The sequence below is a fragment of the Trachymyrmex septentrionalis genome, unplaced genomic scaffold (genome assembly GCF_001594115.1).
Source record: "Trachymyrmex septentrionalis isolate Tsep2-gDNA-1 unplaced genomic scaffold, Tsep1.0 scaffold82, whole genome shotgun sequence".
Taxonomy (NCBI): domain Eukaryota; kingdom Metazoa; phylum Arthropoda; class Insecta; order Hymenoptera; family Formicidae; genus Trachymyrmex; species Trachymyrmex septentrionalis.
In genome coordinates this window covers 231278-251390 of record NW_017306008.1, presented here as the reverse complement: position 1 = coordinate 251390, position 20113 = coordinate 231278, and the positions used below count along the sequence as shown (strand labels likewise).

Here is a 20113-nt window from a genome sequence, read left to right as displayed (position 1 = left end):
AGAAAGTATATGTGCATCCATAATCAATATTATAAATGTAATGATTTTCGCTAGCCTCGCATACGACATGGAGAGAGTGAAGATGCTGGAGGAAGAACAGGAGATGCTGAACTCATCCCTGATAGCTTTAACTACTCACTTTGCTCAGGTGAGAAGGTCGAGAACGAGCTCACTTTGCAATCGCCGTCTTGTACTTGTGTGTTAATTAAAGAAATCCATACGTAGGTCCAGTTCCGTCTCCGACAGATTGTAGACGCGCCAGCCAGCGAGAAGGAGACGCTGCTCAAGGAGCTGGAAGAATTCGCGTTTAGGGGAATACCGGATGTGCCGAATAACTTACTGTTAGAGAGCAGATCTGTCACGCCAATCTCCCCTGTTTCCTGTGGTCGAAGTGTAAGCCACTAGAAAGCCAACTTTCTACAATTTTTCACTATAAGCGAATTTTCTACCGTACTATTATTATTACTTTTTGATAGGACTGTACTTTATATAACTTTGAAAGAACTCGAATTTTCAAAGTTACCTGAAAGTTCGAAGCACTTTTGATTTTGAAGGTCCGGAGTTAACTAAGAATTTTCTTAAAAATTCTGGATTTTTAAAGCTGTAAAAAATGAGTCCTACTTTATGGTACCCTTAAAATTTTTTTTGTTTTGTTTGGCGACATTTTTGTTGCTTTGGCATATTTTTTATCGTTTTACGTATACTTTCTAGTTATTTTAAAATCATTTTTATATTTTATTCTTCTTTTATTCTATTTACTTTATATATTATGTACCTTGTTGTGTTTATATACGATATATTTATGTTTTCTGCTCTTTTTATACTATCTCTAAATATGCAATAAAAGTTTTCCACATATTTTTTCTCTATTTATCCATTTTATTTTAATACCTTCACACATCCGATCCTTCACTCCGATCAGTTGCAGATTATAGTAGTACGCTTGCGTTTCTTGTCACAATTAAAAAAATTTCTTTCAGCTGTAGCACAACAAACTATGTAGGGGGATATTTTTCCACGCGGCTATTCATTTAATTTTAACAACTGCTCTATCACTTAATAGCTCTTTAATCGCGTCGGATGTAACGTAACTATAGGTGACTGGTGTGATTACTGACGCGGAGGTCGAATCCAAAATGGCATTGCAACGAACGAAGCAGAGAGAACTGATAAGCCAGTTGAAGTCTCAGTTGGAGGATCTGGAGAAGTACGCCTACGAGACTGGCGACGCCGATCTACCGCAAAGCGTCATCCTGGAGAGGCAAAATATCATAATCAGTAAGTGCCAATTGATCGCTGATAGAAAATCTGCATTGCAAAGGGAAAGAAAATAAAACAATTGACGATGTTTGTAGGTCATCTAAAGGAAAAATTGAACTTTGATGTCGATGATCTATGCAAATTACCGGCGGATGATCTCAGGTGGCAAGTCGATTACGCCATAAGTCAAGTAAGTGTAAAGCGATCTCGAGATCAACGCTTATTGTTAGTCCCAAAGCTACCTGATGTTCTTTCATCAATTTTTGGCACATAAATTTCTTCTCAGTAGCTAATAAATTTTTAAATAATTAACACGATGAAAATAAAAAACAAATTAGAGAGAATAAGTTTCCTCTTCTCAGAAGAAAATAGATTAATCCGCGTATATTTTAATTAATTTCTAATTTACTTAATAAATATATAAAGTCGATTAAAGCGATTAAAAAAACGATTCTCCTACTATAGAGAAATAATTTTTAAATAAGTCGATTAACAAGTCATGATTGTTGGGAAGCTATTGTGAGATGCTATTTAAAGCAACTGCATACATCCTTTGTATTATAGATTGTCAGCCCATTGAAAATGAAGGAGCAGCTGGTCTCTCAGTTGAAGACGCAGATCGCCGACCTGGAGCGTTTCATAAACTATCTTCAGGGAGAAGTCAGCACGGAGACTTTAGCGTGCACGTGCGCGTGTCCAGTACACGCTGGTGGTTCCGGTGCATCATCAGCTTCCTACGGCTCCAAGCGGCGCTTCGAACGTGGAAGATCCATTGAGGAAGAAGCGGCTAATCGGACCAAAACTCTAACTGTACGCAAGGTGGTCGCGCTTCTGCACATGTTCCTGATGTCGCAGCTGGGTTGTGGCAGCGAACGGGTTCGGCGGAACTTCGGCGGTAACAGCAGGAACCCGGCGCACAATTGGCGCGATCTGCGCACCAGACTGGACATCGCCGTGGAGCACGTACTGGAGACGATCGCGGAGACGTCGCAACAGCTGCAACATCATCCCGACGACGAGGATGATATCGACGACATCGACGACAACGAGAACGATTACACGTCCGACTCGGACTCGCCGTCGCACGCAAACGCGAAGCTCACGTCCGCCGTGAGGAAACACCTCGCCACTTCGGTCAAGGATCTCGTGCAGCACGGCCTGACTGCGGACGTGATGCGTTCCGGGTCCAGCGTGGTGCCATTCGGCAGCTGCTTTCCGCAACGCGATGTTACGTCGGCGAACTTCATGCACGCTTGGGAGTTGATATTGAAGTACTATGAGATAAAAAACGGACGTTGTTACAATTCCAGTCCCGCGCAGAAGTTGTCGCAGAGCTTCAATCTGGACCTCGCAGCTGGGAGAATAGCTTCTTCGAAACAGGTAGACTCTCATACCATTCTCATCTCTAGGCGAGAGATTAGAGTATTCAGGAAACTAACGCCAATTAATGAGAAGAGATGAAGTAGACAATAAATTCTTGATTATTGTAATAGAGTTTTTGAAGACCAACTTCTCTCGCCTATATATCCAGCAGACAAGAGTGGATCAAAATGGATTGAAATTTTTTTCTATCCAAATGCATATTTTAAATAGCGAATACTTTTTTGGGATTTAATTGGATTCAATTGGATGCAATTGGATTGAAAAACTGCATTTCCTATTCAAAATTTTGAATTGAACAGTATTCACAATGCACAGAAAAAAACTAATATTATTTTTAGATTTAAAGGCATAGAGATATGCTCCATGCAATTCCTATAAATAAATAAAAATGCATTTAGGATTGAAAAGCATTCATTTTAACATTTGTGAATCAATATTTCTGAAAAAATATTTCTGAAAATCTGAATCCATTTCAATTCATTTCAATCCATTCTCGTTTGCTGGATAATTCCCTGGACTTTCTGGATTTTCACATTTCAAAATATGTGTTTATATGTTTAATGCTTCTCATCTTGTTCGTTTAGAGCTTACTGACGACTATAGGTAATATCATCGCTTCTCATAGTCCTTACAAGAGAAGTTACGACTCGCACTTTAAGGCATTTGTATGCGCAGCTTTGAAGTGAGTAAATAATACGTTGCAGTCAAACTATGAAATTGTCTATCATAGCTATTTATGATATAATTAGCTGTTAACAACTAGTTTATCGAATTGCCGTTGTATTTTCAGCGCGAATAAACTCGTGATATGGCTGAAGTTGATCCTGCAATGTCAGTGTCTTCTGGAAAATTATTATCTCTCGTGGAGTTACGTTGTAAAGACAGGTACGTCACAATTAGAATAATTAGATCAGGTTTATTCAATTTCACCTCCGGAGCTAAGTCATCTATGCAAAAAAAATCAATATAAATAAGATTTCGGGGACTGTAAAGTATTGATACGCATCTAAGTAACGCTTATTGAAATTTTACAGTCCATAAAGTCTTACATTGAATTTTTTTTACGTCGATGGCTTACGTTTTGACTTCGGAGCTCAAATTGGACAGGCTTAGATTAAATATCGTAAAGCGGAATTGTGTTGTTCACAACGAGACTTCCAGGTTTCCAAGATGCGTTTCACACTTTGGATCGCCTTACCAGTTACAAGTTCGATCTACCGGTGGACTTAGCCGTGCGACAGTTTCAGAATATCAAAGACGCGTTTTGATTGTACAATCTTATCGTTATCGTTTCGTGCAAATGACAAATGTAGGATGTAGAACGTATATGTACTTTCAGGTACTTTCTGTAACACAAGCCATAATATTGTAAAAGTGAGCGATAACGGTATGCAAGCCAAGTCACTAGAAATAGAACACTTGTGTGAATAGCTCTCTTGGATTTAGAAAAGTGCGAAGAGATATGATAGAATGCGATTAAATGCCAGAGGACTGATATTTGAATGTAATTCTTTCAGAATTTTATTGATCATTAATATCTTCTTTAATGAAATATTTCTACGTATAAAATATTTGAAGCAATTAAAACTGTAAAAATCATATTTTATACATTTTCTTCATATTTTCAATCCACGAGAGACACTTAAGTGTTTCATTTCTAACAAGTCATGCATACAGACGCGTAAAGAATCGTTTAAAACTTAATATCACAAAAGCATTTTTTTCTTAGATCCTTAAGTGTTCACTGTATCAAATGCATATAGATAGTTGAATTGCAATAACTAATGGGTTGAATTGCAATAATAATAGGTGTAACGATTATTTATTTTCTAAGGTATCATCAGTATTTGTATAGATCAGTTATCAATGTATAAATATATTTTTGTTTTTGCTTGTTGAAGATAGAAAACACACACAATATATATATAAATTTGCAAATTATACGTATATATAGCTTGCAAATTTTAAAAGAGCTCAATCGGAACTACAACGTATCGAGATATTTCCCATCGTGATGTAAATTTCACATATTAAAGCTGCAAGAACTGAATCAAGCGAAGCTAGTCACTTCGAAAGAGCCATTCCATATTTTGCATTTACGCCGAGTATCACTATTTATGGCACATTTAGGAGGAAGCGTACCAAAGAGATGCATAATACCATAATACTGCGACTAAAGACTTGCACTGAACACTGTTTATATTGTAAGGCGTTTTATGTATACGTACACAAATGTAAATTAGTGTAAGGAATAATATAACATGTATATATGAGATATGCAAACCAAATCTGCTTTTTATAAAAAAATATAATGAATTATTTTAGATTAGTTCCGTAGATAGATAAATAGATAAAGAAAAGTACATATGGTTCCAAAAAATATACTTATGATACAAGTAATAACGTAATCATGTACAATAATATCCCCTGTTAATTATCGTATTATAATAATTGATTTAATTCCACACTCCACAATTCGAGTTTTAATTTAGGTGATAATCAATTTTTTCCTGATGTCCTGGAAGATATATATATATATATATATATATATCTTGTATGCGACACACAAAAGACAGAGAGTATAGAGAAAATAATCCGGAGTAATACGAAATTGGTTGTTTATTTCTTGCCAAGATTGCACACATCGGGATAAAGTTTCATACTTTCCCTCGAGGCGTTCATGGTACAATTAGACCGATTATTGGATTTCAGCGTGACACAATTAGAGTCTACAACGGAAAGAGCGATCGGAACAGTAGACAACTGTTACTATGTAATACAGTAGAAATATAGGTATACAAACGGTATTGTCAGCGGTACAGAGACTCGTAATAGAGACACGTTATCGATATTTACAAAAATCATTACACCGATTATCTGTTGGAAGAATTCGCACGAGTTACGTTACAGTCGTCGAGTTGTCGTATATTCATGTCGAAGAATGAGGCTTGCTGTGTCAACATCGGCAACGTTAACCCAACCAGTATATGTATATACAGAGCGTTAAAAAATACTTTCAGCATTTATGTGCTGGATAGTACACACCATATTCGATAAAAATACCTTAACATAGATCAAAGATTCAACTATTTGTGAGATGTATAAACACATGTACAAACAACTGAGTTTTCGATCTATGTTTAACAAGATTTTTTTTTAACTCAATGATGTAAAAAATTGTTTGTTAATTTAATTTAATTTGTGATATTATTACAATAGTTTAATTGCGTTTATAAGTCCGGAAAACCAAGTCGGCGCGCAGTTCGAATGACTATAAATATGGTATATATGCATGTATATAATGATGAGTATCAAGATACTTTGAATTAGTTCGAATATATCATGAAAAATTCGAATTAATTCGAATACGATTTGAAATTATACAATCTTAAAAATCTTTTGAAGGTTTTGAATGTTTTAAAGTCTTGAATATCTTGAAAAGTTCTGAATGTTTTAATAAATTTTAAAGAGAATAAAATTTTAACGAGTAATTTTAGTTTAATTTTAAAGAGTAAAAAATATTAAATAAATATAAATAATTTTATAACACGTCAAAGAAATGACGTTCAAATCAAAGAAACTTTTTTTAACCGTATAGCAAATTCAAATTTCTTCAATTCAAACAAATTTTTTTTAATCGAAAAAATCGAAAAAATTATGAAGATTTATCAAGACTTTCAAGATCTATCAAGGTTTTCAAGACCTATCAAGACATTTAATAAGAGTGTACATCTTCGAATAATATTCGAAATGTTTCAAAGCAAAGCAATGATTAAATTGATTAAAAATTTGCAAGAGATATGATTACCCATCACTACATGTATATGAATTATATAGTATATATATAATTTACATTGAATTATTTAAGCATTAAAGATTCAGTTTGACCGTTTAGACATTTAATTCTAGTTCGTATTGATTGTGTTCTCACATGTACGGTCTAAAATAAGATTCTTATTGTCAATATGATGTATATTATCTATCATATAAATGATGAATAGAGCTTTTTTGAACACCTCTGCATAGAGGCAGTAAATTTTTTTGGTCGCGGACGCACACGCGCCTATTATACCGATAAGATGATTCAGGATTTTCACAGAAAAAGCATACACATATCAGAAAGTGTATCGGATCGTTCGATAGGCATTTGTTCATTTTTTTTCTTATACGATCGTTATAAACTAAGAAAACGATACAAAACGAATTCATGATCAAGATATCGATGGAGTCTTCCATTCAAAATTAAATAAAGAAATTACAGCTTATTAGTTAAAGTTTAAAAAGCCTGACAACATGATTATTCAAATAATTCTATATTCCATTGATAAAAAATTAACTACAAAATAAAGTTAATGAAAGCTAACATTACAGTAAAAAGTTTAATTCAAGATCGAACTTGATCCCTTTCTATTTTCTAGATGACTGTCTTGTTTGACACTTTCGATCAAAATTGATCGTCAATTTAATAATACATTACATTTCAGCTTTGAAATGTAAAATTACGATTTAAAAATAGTAATTGAAGCTTCAAAAACATATAAAAGCGAAATGTATAAAATTCACAAAGATTATTGAAGATCCTATCCGATAATTGAAAAATGTCAATATTTATCCATCTGCTCGTTTTAAAGTATTCTCTTCCTTTTTTTGTGAAAATTCTGTACATCCGTGTACGGCACTACTTACACAGAGAATACAAATATACAATATAAAAAGGCTTGTGTGTACGTGCGGTGTGTATATGTGTGGAAGATATCATCAATCGAGGAGCTCATCTCCAGAATGTCTTGGAGTTTTCTTCGGAGAAAAAAAAGCTACAACGAGTTTTGTGTGTACTCTTCGAAAATACAAATCCAAGATATTCTGGAAAATGAACTCTTTGATTTTGTCCTCGGCGTGATGACACACGTGATATTGTGAAAAGAAGTTGCGATGGCAGTCTTAGCTTCATCACCGGTAAGCATATCGTATTTTCTTTCGTTTTCGACGATCAGTCGGATAACGGCGTTAACATTACTCGCTAAAATAAAAATGACGCGAATAAAGAGTTACTTATTACGCGCAGTCTATATCTCTTACATGCTAAATAAAAAATACTTCAAAAAAAGAGAAAAGGAACGTTCGTTGTACACGACACTTGCAACGTGTGATTTGAACAATTCCTCGCTGCTTAACAATAAACGCTTCCTGGAATGTAATCGCGGCAGTGATGAGGCGACTATTCAGTCAGTGCGTTTCGCTCAAAATCGCGGCAGTGATGAGGTGACTATTCAGTCAATACGTTTCGCTAAAAATCACAGCAGGTCGAACAAAACAGCGAATTATCTTTCTAACAAGGTAGTCAATAAACCGAAGGTCGCGAACTTCTAAATAAGATACAATTAAATTAGCTTTTTCTGCAGAATATTCTCTTGTATACGCGACGCGCTAGATTCTCACTCCTTTGTATCTTTTCGCGAAGTATATTTAGACATTAAACAATAGCTTGTTCAAACAAGATTACGCGTGACGCAAACGCTATTAATTTAAAATTATGCGAATCCGCGATAAGTCTATCGATAGAGACTATCGCGACGCGCCTTTCTTCTTACTTAATTTACAACAATTCTGTAGTGTACATTCATTAAATGGTTCGCTTAACATTCCTCATAGTTCTCTTCTCGTTAATTTCAGCACATTAAATATAAGTATTATTTATGCCTTTTTCTCCCCTTTTTTTGGTACAGCAAACGATCTAACAACCTAACACGTCTAACAATCAAAGAGCCTCTAAGTATAACGTTCGCTAAATGCGCTTTTATAGTATTTGTACAGACTCGACATTACTTTTACTCGCAAAAAAGTGTTATCTGAATTCGGACGCGGTAATTAAGATCGCCACATTTCTGCGTTATTTCAAAATTATAGGACAATGTTAGAAAGTAATGAGAGAAAACCATTCATAAAACAGAAAGCATATCTAATAATAAATATAATACGATTCACAAACGCTTTCAAAAATCTTTCTAATAAATATTATATACTTTGATTTTTATAAATTAAAAAGGGATAATACTCGACAATAATACTCGAAAACTGGAAAAGTAGCAGCCCTAATTGGGAATAATCTGAAGCTAATTAAACAGTAAATAAAAATAAGCGTGACAATCTCCTCGAACTAATGCGATATTCGCGTTAGACGAGATCCGGGAAAGTAAATTTGCAGCATTGTATCCCGACAGGGACGTCCATTTTTGAAGAAATAGAAGAAAAAGTTACATACATCGTGTAATATCGCGCCCTCATTTTATACATTGGTCCTTTTCTCACTTCTCGTGACTTATTCAGTATCGAGGCAGATCCAACTAAGAAGGCAATCCACATCACACTCATGATACACAATACAAAGTTATTTAGCTGGAAATCGAAGAGTAAGTAGTAAGTACACACAAAGTGACGTGTCTCACTCTTGATCGTCGCGCAGAGTGAAATTTGTCTGATCTAAGAGAACAAAAATACTTTGGTTACAAATAAATATAAATGTTTAATTCCGCCTATTAATTTCATGATTATATATATATATATATAGATGCTTACACAATGAACAAAAATTTTTTGTAAAGATTTGATAAGTCCAAGATAAGTTTTTTCATAGAAATGGAAAAAATATATAAATCTCCCTTTTCTTCTTAACTTGTACAAATTTCACGCTATGCGTCTTTAAGAGAAATACCGATTATTATTATTACATTCATACGCGGATACGTAGCGGAACGCTGTCCGACTTGCATTCTGCCTCCAGGTCCTGCTTGATTCCGTCGAGAGTCTGATAGATCGTACGGAAGGTAGGCCGATCGGATGGCCGCCTATTCCAGCAGAGCTTCATCAGATCGTAGATCGACTGTGGCGTATTGTCCGGACAGCGCAGCACGTCGCCCTCTTTGATGTACTTGACTACCTCCTCATGCGTCATTCCGTAGTATGGCTGCAGCGCGAAGCTGAAGATCTCCCAGAGACACACGGCAAACGCCCACACGTCTGACTCGACGGTGTATTTGTTGTACAGTATACTCTCCAATGGCATCCATCTAACGGGGATGGCATCCTGCTCGTCCCCTATATTATTAAGAATTACAAATAATATGAGAAATTTTCGTAAAGTACAACATTAAATTAATATAAAAGTAAAAATAATTTTGTGTGACTCCAAGAATAAGTCAAACATAAGTAAAATATTAATATAAGCCTTCGAGGTTGTTGATCACCTTATAAATAATATATTTATAAGGTGATACAATTCACAAACAACTGAAATGTACCAACGAAGCTAATTGCAAACGTTTCGATTCTGGAATCCTCTTCAGTACGGAAGTTAAGTATAAATTCCGTATGTTGTTGCTCATATTAGCATTTTACTTGTATTTAATACAATTGTATCGTTCTCTGCAACAAGTTGTGTAAATACACTCCAAATAAGAAAAATAAGAAAAAAACCTTTATAATAATCCTGCAGGTATATCTTTTGCGATAGTCCGAAGTCAGCGATCTTAACGATCATCTGGTCGTTTATCAGGCAATTGCGCGTTGCTAGATCGCGATGAACGAACTTCCGGTCGGACAGGTAGACCATACCGGATGCCACTTGTAGTGCGATGTTGATCAAATCCATGTGCGAGAGCCGCGAGGGCTCGCCCGTTGTCGTGCCGCTATCATCCACGCTGGGCACGCGGATGATGTAATTGCTGGGCGAACAGGAACGCAGGAACTCGTTGAGATCACCACGACCCATATACTCGAACAGCAGACACATCGGCCGTCCAAGCGCGCAAACCCCCAGCAACTTTACGATATTCGGATGATCGAACTCGGCAAGGAGGCATGCCTCTCGCTCGAAATCCCGCAACAAGTCATCTGACGCTTCCTCTTTTAGCATCTTCACGGCGACATTTGTGAATTCCTCATCTGGGACTAGCCCCGGCGCCTTCGCCTGGAACACGCGACCGAAGGCGCCCTGACCCAGATCCCGCACGTAAATGATATTGTTCCGCGGGAACTCCAGTTTCTCCAATTTGGGATTTAGCTGCGCGCTCGTCTTGTGATACGCCTCATTATTCGGCAACTTGTCCAGATCGATGTTTACGTCCTGCAAAGAGTAAGTTTTAAAATCATAAGTCGAAAGAAAAATTAAAATAGCTGTTACAAGATAATCTAGGGGTAAATACAAATAAAATAAATATGTGAAGATATATTTGATAACATAACTTTAGAACAATTGATTTTATACGAAGAATTTTTTTTTAATTATTGTATGTACAAAGGAATCTCGATTGAGTTTATATTAAATTGTTTTTGAGAAGAATTTCTTTTTGATAATTTTATAAAAAGAGACTATTTTTGCATCTTTATTGGAAAGAGTACACAAAACGATAAATACTTTAAATTAGATTATCAATATATTAATATTGCAAACAATATTATTGTAATTTAAATAATTATCCAAATTTATATATACATATATATCATTTTGTATCCAATAAACTTAGATTATTATTTAAATTACAATAATATATACATATAATTTTAGAAGGAGCATTTGAGTTAACGCTACTTCCTTCTTTTTCCTTATATTTTATAATTAATATTTTTGATGAACAGTACTTGATTATCAGTCGGATTATAGCCTCGGTGGCGTTTGTGCAGTCTTTGACTCAGCAGGATAGACAATAGTGCTCCAGCTACAATTACAAAGCCCAACACTGACAATATGAGTATCAGTGTGTTATTAAATAAAGTGTCCATCATTATATTTTTTGATTCGATCTCCACTTTAGTTGTAACATTATCTAAAAAAAATATTAAAACATTATTATACGAAATCAATCATGTATCATGTTGAAACAAAAAATATTCTAATTAAAAATATTCATATAAAATATATTTCTTCATAAATAGTGATGCGAGTGAATGAGAAAAGTTTGATATGAATATTTCAATTATATTACGTAAGAGAAGAGAAATTATTAATACAAATTATACATATATTAACTAGAAATTCTTAGGCTACTATTCATAGTCAGATCTTATATTCAAGACTGTTTTAAGTTCTGTCTTGAGATGTCACAAACCAAGAGAGCCGCATTAGCGCCTTAAGACTTGAAATACTGAAGAACCGACTATGAATATACTAGCCTTAATATATTTTAATTGTACCTACCACATAGAGGAATATCGCAATGTTGCCAGCGTGTTGATGGATCAGTTGTGAAGCACCACGGCATCGGCTCGTCGCCGCCCGCGTTTCTACAGTAATTTTCACCGTGACGAATCTGCGGAAAGACGTCAGGCGGCTTATCGTGACTGTGTGGTATCTGAACGCTCCACGATTGGCAATCCAGACCATATTTAGTCTTGTTTACCATCCCCATGTAGAATCTACCGTTACCTCTGATGCAATCGTCTAGAATCGTCGGTCAATGTTATCCAATTAATACTTTGTAATTCAATTACAATAGCTGCGTTCAACAGAGAAAGCAACTTCGCAACTGTTATAAAATTCTTCAATATCATTGTTTTATTTATTAGATCCATAAGGAACCAAAAGCAAGAACTCGAATTGAAAAATTTTACAACAGTTGGAAAGCTACTTTCTCCGCTGAACATAATCAATGTCTAGTATTATTTAAACGCTATAACTCACAAGTGACGATTTCCTCGTTCATGTCGGTCAAGTGTACGTGCGAACAGGTAGGCGTCTCCTTGTTCACTTTGGGCAAACTCTCGCACTCTGGTAGCACAAAGTGCCCACGTGAGCGAATGTAAATGTCTCTCTGCTTGTTGTCCTCGATGATCGCCCAGTCGTTGAAGCAGAACTGCTGGCGTACAGCCATGCAGTCTTCGTAGCAGAGAGGCAGGCCGGTGGATTCGTGGCACAGTGGAAATGCATACATGCAGAGCATTTTCTGCATAAAAAAAAACAAAAAAAAAAGACAAAATTATTCCACTACAATAAGAGATTAATTTCTACAATAAGAGATGTTACACATCGAAGAACAACAGAATTAACTCTTGTAGACTTTCTTTACTCTTATAAATGTTTACTTAATAAAACGAGCGTAATTTATTATTAATGATAGAAACATTTTTCGTCAGTTATAACTCGCCTTCTTAAAGTATCTAACTAAAATTATTTTAAACTTTTCTCAAGACTAATGTCCGTATTCATAGTCAGGCCTTATATTTAAGGCTTACTTAAATTTATCTTCATGCTCTATGAATTATTTCATTGGCTACTGAGCATCTAAAGACAAATTTAAGGAAGCCTCAAGTACAAGGTCTCACCACAAGTCTTTTTAAAAGTAATTTTACAAATATTTGGTAAATAGGTAATTATTTGATTTAGGCTTCCTCAACTCCAATAAATTGATAAAATTATGTTGTTTTTAAAACTTTGCGTTATCACACCTCTGCTGCTGAACGACATGGTTCCAGAAGAGTTCCTATCAGCTCCTCCCAGAGGTTCGCTGTAATCTTTTCGTTCAGCCATCCTCCAGGATTATCATTGGAGTCATTAAACCACACCTTCCCAATTCCACTGAGATATTTCTTGCATATCTTGCCACTGTATGGAGCGCAGTAACCTTGCGACTCCGGCTCTGATAGAAGACAGAGGAAAATTAAGGAATATCAAATAAGCTTACAAACACTTGCATTTGTTACATCAATTATAAACAATTATTAGAGCAACGTGGACATACATACTTGCTTGTAGGGAACTGAAACGTAGGAATATCGCCAGTGAATAAATGACGGCCCAAAACACCATTATTTACAGTCATCTATATATACATACATATATATACACATATATTTATTTATATATATATATATATGTGTGTATATGCAGATATTTCTTTCTTCGTGTATAATGCGTGACGTCGCAATGGGAATCCAGAAGAAGTTCACATGTTTGATAAAAGAAACGATGTTGAAACGGTCCCTTCTTAGGTTTGCTTAACGGTTAACATCGAGCCATCCTGATCGATCAATGGAACTCTCTTTCTCGGGCGACGATTATGCCATTCCGAGCGACGTAAATAATCGCGCATACGAAACTCGATAATTTTTCAATACTGATACCTCGACGGCGCCGATCAGCGGGTCAGATCATGGCGGTAAACTCCCGAGCTGTTTGGTAGAGGTTACGACGGAGCTATCACCTACTCGCGTTAGGAATATATACAGGGTGTCTGAAATTATTCGTATAGCTTTTGGCTTTTGGTAATTATTTCGAAGATTCCCCTCAGCTCCAATATATTTCTTTATATATAAATAATGCTGAAAACTTTACTTTCGTATTTATTTATTTAATTCTTCAGAAAAATTTCGAACAATCTGACCTGCGAAAAAATGTTATATATATATATATGGACGTATTTTATATATAATTATATATAAAATGTACATAAAATATGTCAATTTTTTATATAATTATATGTTATTTTATATAATTTTATATAACTATATATAAAACATTTTTTTCCTGGGCTTGTCTTTTTAACCCCTTCAGATTTGATTTTATTGGATCATATTAAAAAAAAGCAGAGTTTGTGAAGACCTCAAGAGTTTAACGACTTGTGCAATCAACAATTTACTACTTTAATTCTTTAAAACCATCGAAATGATTAGTTATTTACATCTTTTCAGGGCAACGGACATTCTGATTTCAGACACTCTGTATATAGGTCTGTTCGTATTGCTTGAAATTTTCTCGCAATTCTGAAAAGAACAGACCGCTCTTATGAGAAGATTCGAAAAAAGAAGCAGATAAAACAGAAAACAGATTGAGCACGATTCATGTGGTTCATGCCGGGAAAAATTAATAATTTTACAATATGGATGACGTTAATTCTACGGAGGATAATGTGGTTATAGTCGTGGATAAATTATCCGAGCCATCGATGAATATGAGCAAGCGTCAATTGAAAAAATTGCTGAGGGAGAAGAAGTGGTTGGAGCGAAAAAGTGAGAAGAGGTTAGGAACTCCTGATGTCACGCGGCAGCAACGTACGAAAATCTGTAAATTGCGATGATCCCATCGTGTCATTTTACCCCAAGGCGCTTAGAATAAATCTCCTTATTTGTAAAAACCTGTAGGGTAAAGTAGTACAATTTCAAAAACGGTTCAATTCTGAACAACATAAAACAAAATTTGAATCCAGTCATCGAAGTTACATTTTTTCCTATTCATTGGTCAACATCCGGTGAATTTATTAACTTTTGTAATCTTCACGTCATTTCAAGATACACAACTGAGTAAATTTGTCCACTTTTTAACTTTTATTTTGTTTCAAGATTCATAATTGATCTCCTGGATTATCAAACTTGAACCTCGAAAATTGGATTATTTTATTTTGTTCAGAATATCATGTTACAAATTATATCACATACGTTATATGTATATGTGATTTTCACAATTTTTATGTTAATTTGTAATATTTTGCAAGAAAGAGATTTAATATGCGGTTTATTATTGATTTTTATATTAATTTTTATTTACGGAAGGAAATTTATTTACGCAGTCTTTTCTATCAATTTTTGTATTAGTTTCTAATTATATGTTTGTCAATGCAGATTGCGAGAGAGGATTAAAGCAAGAGAGAAACGTGCGTTTGCACGTGCAAATAACTTGAGCCTAGGTCCATCCAGAAAGTTCTTAAAGAAAAGCACCATGGCTGAGAGTGCTTGCACGCTTACGGTAACCATCGACTTGTCATTCGATAAGTTAATGATCGATAAGGATATCGCTAAGCTAACGAAACAAATACTAAGGTGCTATACTTTGAATAGAAGAGCTACGGCACCTATGCAATTTTCCCTCACCAGTTTTACTGGCAAATCACGAACCAGCATGGAGAAGCACAATGGATATAAGCATTGGGATGTATGTGATTATATATAAGTGATTGCATAACACTTCCTCTCACTTTTAGTGATTAAAATTGACATTATAAACATCCGTCCATTAAAGGAAGATGTTAAAAAAGGGCTAATTGTTTCTAAAAAGGTGTAAGAGCAAAAGAAAACAATATTTCTTACAGATTTTGTTCTCCTAGATACAATAAAATTATTAAAAAGTTTGTAGCATTTGGGAAACATTGAAATTTGATAAATACATTATGTACAAACTTGTTAATCATTGAGCAAAAACCGGCTCCTTTTTAACATCCTTTTATCAAATTATAAAATTGGTTTATAAAATTATTAAATTTTATTGGGATTACACTGAATTAAATTACATTGGATTACTATTCATTAAAGGATCTCGCACATTTTATAATAAGTTTTATCTGGTATAAACTTTTTTCATTTTAAACGCGAGGAATCCTTTTTTAAATTATTAAATTAACTGTTAAATTTTATTAAATTACAGGTGAGCTTTCATACGGAGCCATACATAAACGTTTATCCCAAAGATAAGATCATATATCTCACGAGCGAATCAAATAACGTGATAGATCGTCTAGAACATGATTGCGTGTACGTTATAGGTGGTCTCGTTGATCATAATGCACATAAGGTAAAATTTTTTTGGCTAATCGTCCCTTTCTACGAATTTCTATCAAAAATTTTAATTGTAGGGCATGTGTCATAAATTAGCGAGAGAGGCAGACGTCAGACATGGCCGATTGCCATTAGATAAATTCCTACAGATGAAAGCAAGAAAAGTGTTGACTATTGATCACGGTAAGCATTATGAGAGATAAATTTTCTAAAGCTGTTATATTATTGTCGATTTCTGTGAGCATCTCCAATCTTATTTTGATAATTAATGAGAGAAATCTAAACATACATTCTACTACTAATCAAATTTTAACAATAAGTGAGTCTTGTATTGAAGTTTACATTTTCAAGAAATGATTGAACTCTTCCAGTTTTTGAAATACTGTTGAGAGTCTCGGAGGGTGATACCTGGCAAAAAGCATTTTTAAAGGTGTTACCGGAGAGAAAGAACGCTCGTCCGATCATTTCTGTGCAATCCAAAGAGGACGAATCACAAGATTCAAAACTTGTTGTAAATAATGCCGTGCCGACTGATATAGGTAATACAGTGACAGCTGATCCGAAAGCTGCTGATGTAAATAACATAATGCCGGTTGATGTAAATAATGCAGTGTCGATTACTGTGAATAATACATTGACAGTTATAAAAGATATTAAGGAGATCGATATCAAACCTGAGTGTAAAGTAGATTCGAAAGAAATCTTAAATGAGAGTTCCTGCATAACGTAGAACCACGAATGTGTGATTAATTAAAAGACGCAAGTAAAATATTTAAAAAGAATTCGCGACGTGCAAAAGGGAAAATAAAAAAGTTTTTAATATAAAAATATGTACACAATATTTATGCGTACAAGAAATCAAAGTATAAAAGATTTAATCAAATCAGATTTTTTTACGTAAATATAATGTTAATAACATTTTTAAAAATTTTATTTCATTTTGACGTTAGTCCTTTTTGCTATTTCGCGAATACTGCAAAAATCAAAGAATCTATTTTATTGTATTATTTTTAAGGCCGTGTACATAATAACAACAGCGTATTTTTGTATCATCTGTCGTGTATTTTCAAATATATGAGATGCGTAGACAAGAGAAAGACGGCAAACATCAATTATAAACGGGCTACAAAAACGCGTCAGACTCAACAAACCTTCGTCGATGTTTCACGCGTATTTGTTTTTTTTTTTTTACACATCTCACAAACACATGTTACAATATAATACATTCTTACATCTAAAATGTTTGTTTGCGCTACTGGAGTGCAGCTTTTTATTGATCGTATTTAGGTACCTTTCGCATCCTTACTGTCATACAACGCCGTTGCAATTGCTTAATTGTAGCAATTAGGTCAAACTGACTCTTCAGGTTAACGTTTGTACACAGGTGCATATTTATTACATTGCAAATGTACATACGCCTATTTAATCATCCAGAGACATTAAATACAATACCAGTGGTATATTGTACATATATATGTATCTACAGTTGAGTCCCCTTATTCTTTAAGTCCCCGCCTTTCTACTCTTCGTTACCTTTCTTACAATGAGAGAGTAGCGCAAGACTAGATGCGGTAGAGAACAAAGGATACGGGCGTTCGACTGAATTCGTCTAAATAAATAAATTTTGCTTTCTTCGCATCCTCGACGAAGATCGATACTTTGTACGCGGGCGAGTACAACGTTGCGATCGGGAGACAATTATGTCTTAACTTAAATGATATATTGTTTTCTTTATCTCAATTTACCATCACATTCGGCCAAGACGATTGTATTTCAGGCGAAGTCGCTATTGATTATCGTTGCTGGATTAAATTTTTTATCTCGTTCGCGGCCGGTTGCAGAGATCAGAGATGGTTTTCTTTCAGCTTTACATCATAACTTAATATCGCGCGCGATAATCCCTCCGTATTTTTTTTGCATCTCGATCGAATTTCATCACATTTCTATTTTTGCTATTTCTTCCTTGTCGATTATCTCGAAGTCGCTATCGCTGTTGCTCTCATCGCTGCTGGCCGCGATTTTCTTTGCATCGAAGACTTCCTCCTCGGAAGAGGACGAGGAACTCTTCTCGAAGTGACCGCTCTGAAACTTTATACCGTCCTCTTCGGCGTCGTTCTCACCGACGCTGAGCTCCAGTTCCGATAGTTCGACACCGTCGGTGCTACCCTCACCATGGGAGGGCATATTGAACGCTATCTCCTGAAGGCCCTCTATGAAATCCTCGTCGTAAAAAGAATCTGCAGGCAATGCGATGAGATGTAAAGATGTAGAGAAGATTGAATGGTGGATGAAGATTAAAAATTTTATTTTGCTTCAAATTATCGAATAAATAAAGCAAAAATGAAAAATAAAATGATAAATATGAAAAAATGCGGAATCGATAATCTCTCTAAAAGTTACATCGAAAATATTTAAAATTCAGTATTTGAATCGCGCGTTTTTTGGGGGGATTTATTGAATTTATACTCGAGTGAGATAAGTAACTATCGTCAAATACATACCATTCTGAGTGTCCGACTGCACACTCGTCGGTGTTGGCGAATGATCGCCCGTCTCCCCCACTCGAGTTAATACCAGCAGACTCGCCTCTGTTACTACAGGTAAAAACTCATCCTCGATTTCACTGTCACATTGCCAATCTGAAAAATAAGTGAGATTAATAAAAAATGTTTCCTCATGTAAATGTTAATATGACGAAATATTGTCGCATTAAATTGTGTGTAAAAAAAATTTAATAACGATTTGAGTTCAATGTCGAAGTTCAATGAAGGTGAGATATAAGAGAAAATTTTTTCAATAAATTTAAATCTATTTTCAAATCGAACAAATAATCGCCGCGCTATTTGCTTAAACTAGAATTTGTAAAAATTCACATAAAAGTATTATTAGGTAATAAGATCCGCTTTGATCGAATGTGATCTTCGGTTATTTGTGTTGAAATTAAAAATTCTCTTAGTTAAAGATTAATACGATTCCTTAATTACATCTCCCAATCAAGTGTTTCAGTTAAAGTTAGATAATTATACATTGTACATAATTATATTGTTAAATAGCCCAAAATTGAAGTTAATTAGATCTAAAAACTAAATCATTTATGTTTAATCGTTTACACTGAAAGTATTAACATTTCTTATCATTAAAAGGATGAAGTAAAGATAAAGAAAGTGATGAAAGACTAAATATTTCGTCATTATAAAAAATATATAATTATGAAAATAAAAAAATTAACAGCTATTTTTACACAAGAAACATAATACTACTACAATACTAATCTAAAAAATAGAAATTATCAATAATGATCCTTGGCACTTGTAGAGTCAATCTTTAAGATTTAAGATTCGAGTCTTCTGTTCTGTCAGGAAAATTTAGACGTTCGATTACCTTTGTGTGACAAGAGGTACTCCCGTGCTTTGTCAAACAGTTTTAGGGGAAATCGCAGTAGCATACATGCCAGCAACATGCCGTAGTACATGAAGCAAAGGGTTGACGTATGGACGTGGTCGAGGAACCATAGGAAGAAGGCCACGAGACAAAGGACGATGCAATGCTGAAAAATTGTAAACGGAATATTAAGATTAGAAACAGAAGATTAGAATTTTCGATCTTTTCAAGATTCCCTCTTTGTGAGAAGATAAAGAGAATTTTACCAATCCTGGTTTTTCGTTCCGTAACTTCTTCAAGGTCTGCCATACCCAATGAAGTCCACAGCACTCCCTTTGCTCCCTACATTTATAAAAGATCCAGATTATTATTGTTTTTTTTTGTTTTTTATTCAACTCCTTTTCAATTGAGACCGAAATTTCTTCGAGTTCTATTAATACTGAAATTTCTTCGAGTTCTATTAATATGTAATTTTACTATTAATAAGCAAATGATTGACAAGTATAACCACATCGGAGATAATTTGACGATAGAAATATTATACACGTTA

At 34.7% G+C, this 20113-nt stretch overlaps 4 protein-coding genes across 6 annotated transcripts in view; 2 read left to right on the top strand and 2 right to left on the bottom strand.

Annotated features, from left to right (window-relative positions):
• Positions 1-4194, top strand: part of LOC108754901 (RUN domain-containing protein 1) — a 5653-nt gene extending 1459 nt beyond the window's left edge. For both annotated transcript variants that reach the window (XM_018497561.1, XM_018497562.1), the window contains exons 3-10: positions 55-148; positions 226-393; positions 1098-1278; positions 1356-1450; positions 1825-2640; positions 3228-3325; positions 3434-3528; positions 3805-4194. In XM_018497561.1, the coding sequence (XP_018353063.1) occupies positions 55-148; positions 226-393; positions 1098-1278; positions 1356-1450; positions 1825-2640; positions 3228-3325; positions 3434-3528; positions 3805-3911 (1654 nt within the window). In that variant the 3' untranslated portion in view covers positions 3912-4194. The remainder of the gene's footprint in view (positions 1-54; positions 149-225; positions 394-1097; positions 1279-1355; positions 1451-1824; positions 2641-3227; positions 3326-3433; positions 3529-3804) is intronic.
• A 4785-nt stretch (positions 4195-8979) lies between these two features.
• Positions 8980-13528, bottom strand: LOC108754917 (tyrosine-protein kinase transmembrane receptor Ror2). Of its 2 annotated transcripts, XM_018497584.1 has the most exons (8): positions 13381-13528; positions 13084-13274; positions 12320-12581; positions 11837-12079; positions 11281-11465; positions 10117-10765; positions 9372-9738; positions 8980-9039 (listed from the first exon to the last, which is right to left on the bottom strand). In XM_018497584.1, exons 1-7 carry the CDS (start codon positions 13442-13444, stop codon positions 9374-9376), a joined length of 1959 nt encoding a protein of 652 aa, XP_018353086.1. In that variant the 5' UTR covers positions 13445-13528; the 3' UTR covers positions 8980-9039; positions 9372-9373. The 2 variants fall into 2 exon arrangements, with proteins under 2 accessions (XP_018353086.1, XP_018353085.1); XM_018497583.1 differs by lacking the exon at positions 8980-9039 and having other exon boundaries at positions 9273-9738.
• A 924-nt stretch (positions 13529-14452) lies between these two features.
• LOC108754904 (tRNA methyltransferase 10 homolog A) lies at positions 14453-16977 on the top strand. The gene is made up of 5 exons (XM_018497564.1): positions 14453-14653; positions 15253-15562; positions 16052-16198; positions 16260-16365; positions 16554-16977. The coding sequence occupies exons 1-5, from the start codon at positions 14514-14516 to the stop codon at positions 16910-16912; spliced, it is 1062 nt and encodes a 353-aa protein (XP_018353066.1). The 5' UTR covers positions 14453-14513; the 3' UTR covers positions 16913-16977.
• Positions 16978-17846: 869 nt separating this feature from the next.
• Positions 17847-20113, bottom strand: part of LOC108754915 — an 8806-nt gene continuing 6539 nt past the window's right edge. Inside the window, exons 3-6 of the mRNA XM_018497582.1 lie at positions 19830-19905; positions 19564-19729; positions 18684-18821; positions 17847-18419 (exon numbers count right to left, since the gene is read on the bottom strand). Coding sequence (XP_018353084.1) covers positions 18118-18419; positions 18684-18821; positions 19564-19729; positions 19830-19905 — 682 coding nt within the window. The 3' untranslated portion in view covers positions 17847-18117. The remainder of the gene's footprint in view (positions 18420-18683; positions 18822-19563; positions 19730-19829; positions 19906-20113) is intronic.

Excerpts from the sequence above, each read along its gene's own strand:
- LOC108754917 (XM_018497584.1), bottom strand. The coding sequence starts at position 13,444 with ATGGTGTTTTGGGCCGTCATTTATTCACTGGCGATATTCCTACGTTTC. Across the intron at positions 12,582-13,083 it reads CATGTCGTTCAGCAGCAGAG|AAAATGCTCTGCATGTATGC; the intron begins GTGTGATAACGC and ends TTTTTTATGCAG. Across the intron at positions 10,766-11,280 it reads ATAATCCGACTGATAATCAA|GACGTAAACATCGATCTGGA; the intron begins GTACTGTTCATC and ends TACTCTTTGCAG.
- LOC108754904 (XM_018497564.1), top strand. The coding sequence starts at position 14,514 with ATGGATGACGTTAATTCTACGGAGGATAATGTGGTTATAGTCGTGGAT. Across the intron at positions 15,563-16,051 it reads ATGGATATAAGCATTGGGAT|GTGAGCTTTCATACGGAGCC; the intron begins GTATGTGATTAT and ends ATTAAATTACAG. Across the intron at positions 16,199-16,259 it reads TTGATCATAATGCACATAAG|GGCATGTGTCATAAATTAGC; the intron begins GTAAAATTTTTT and ends TTTTAATTGTAG.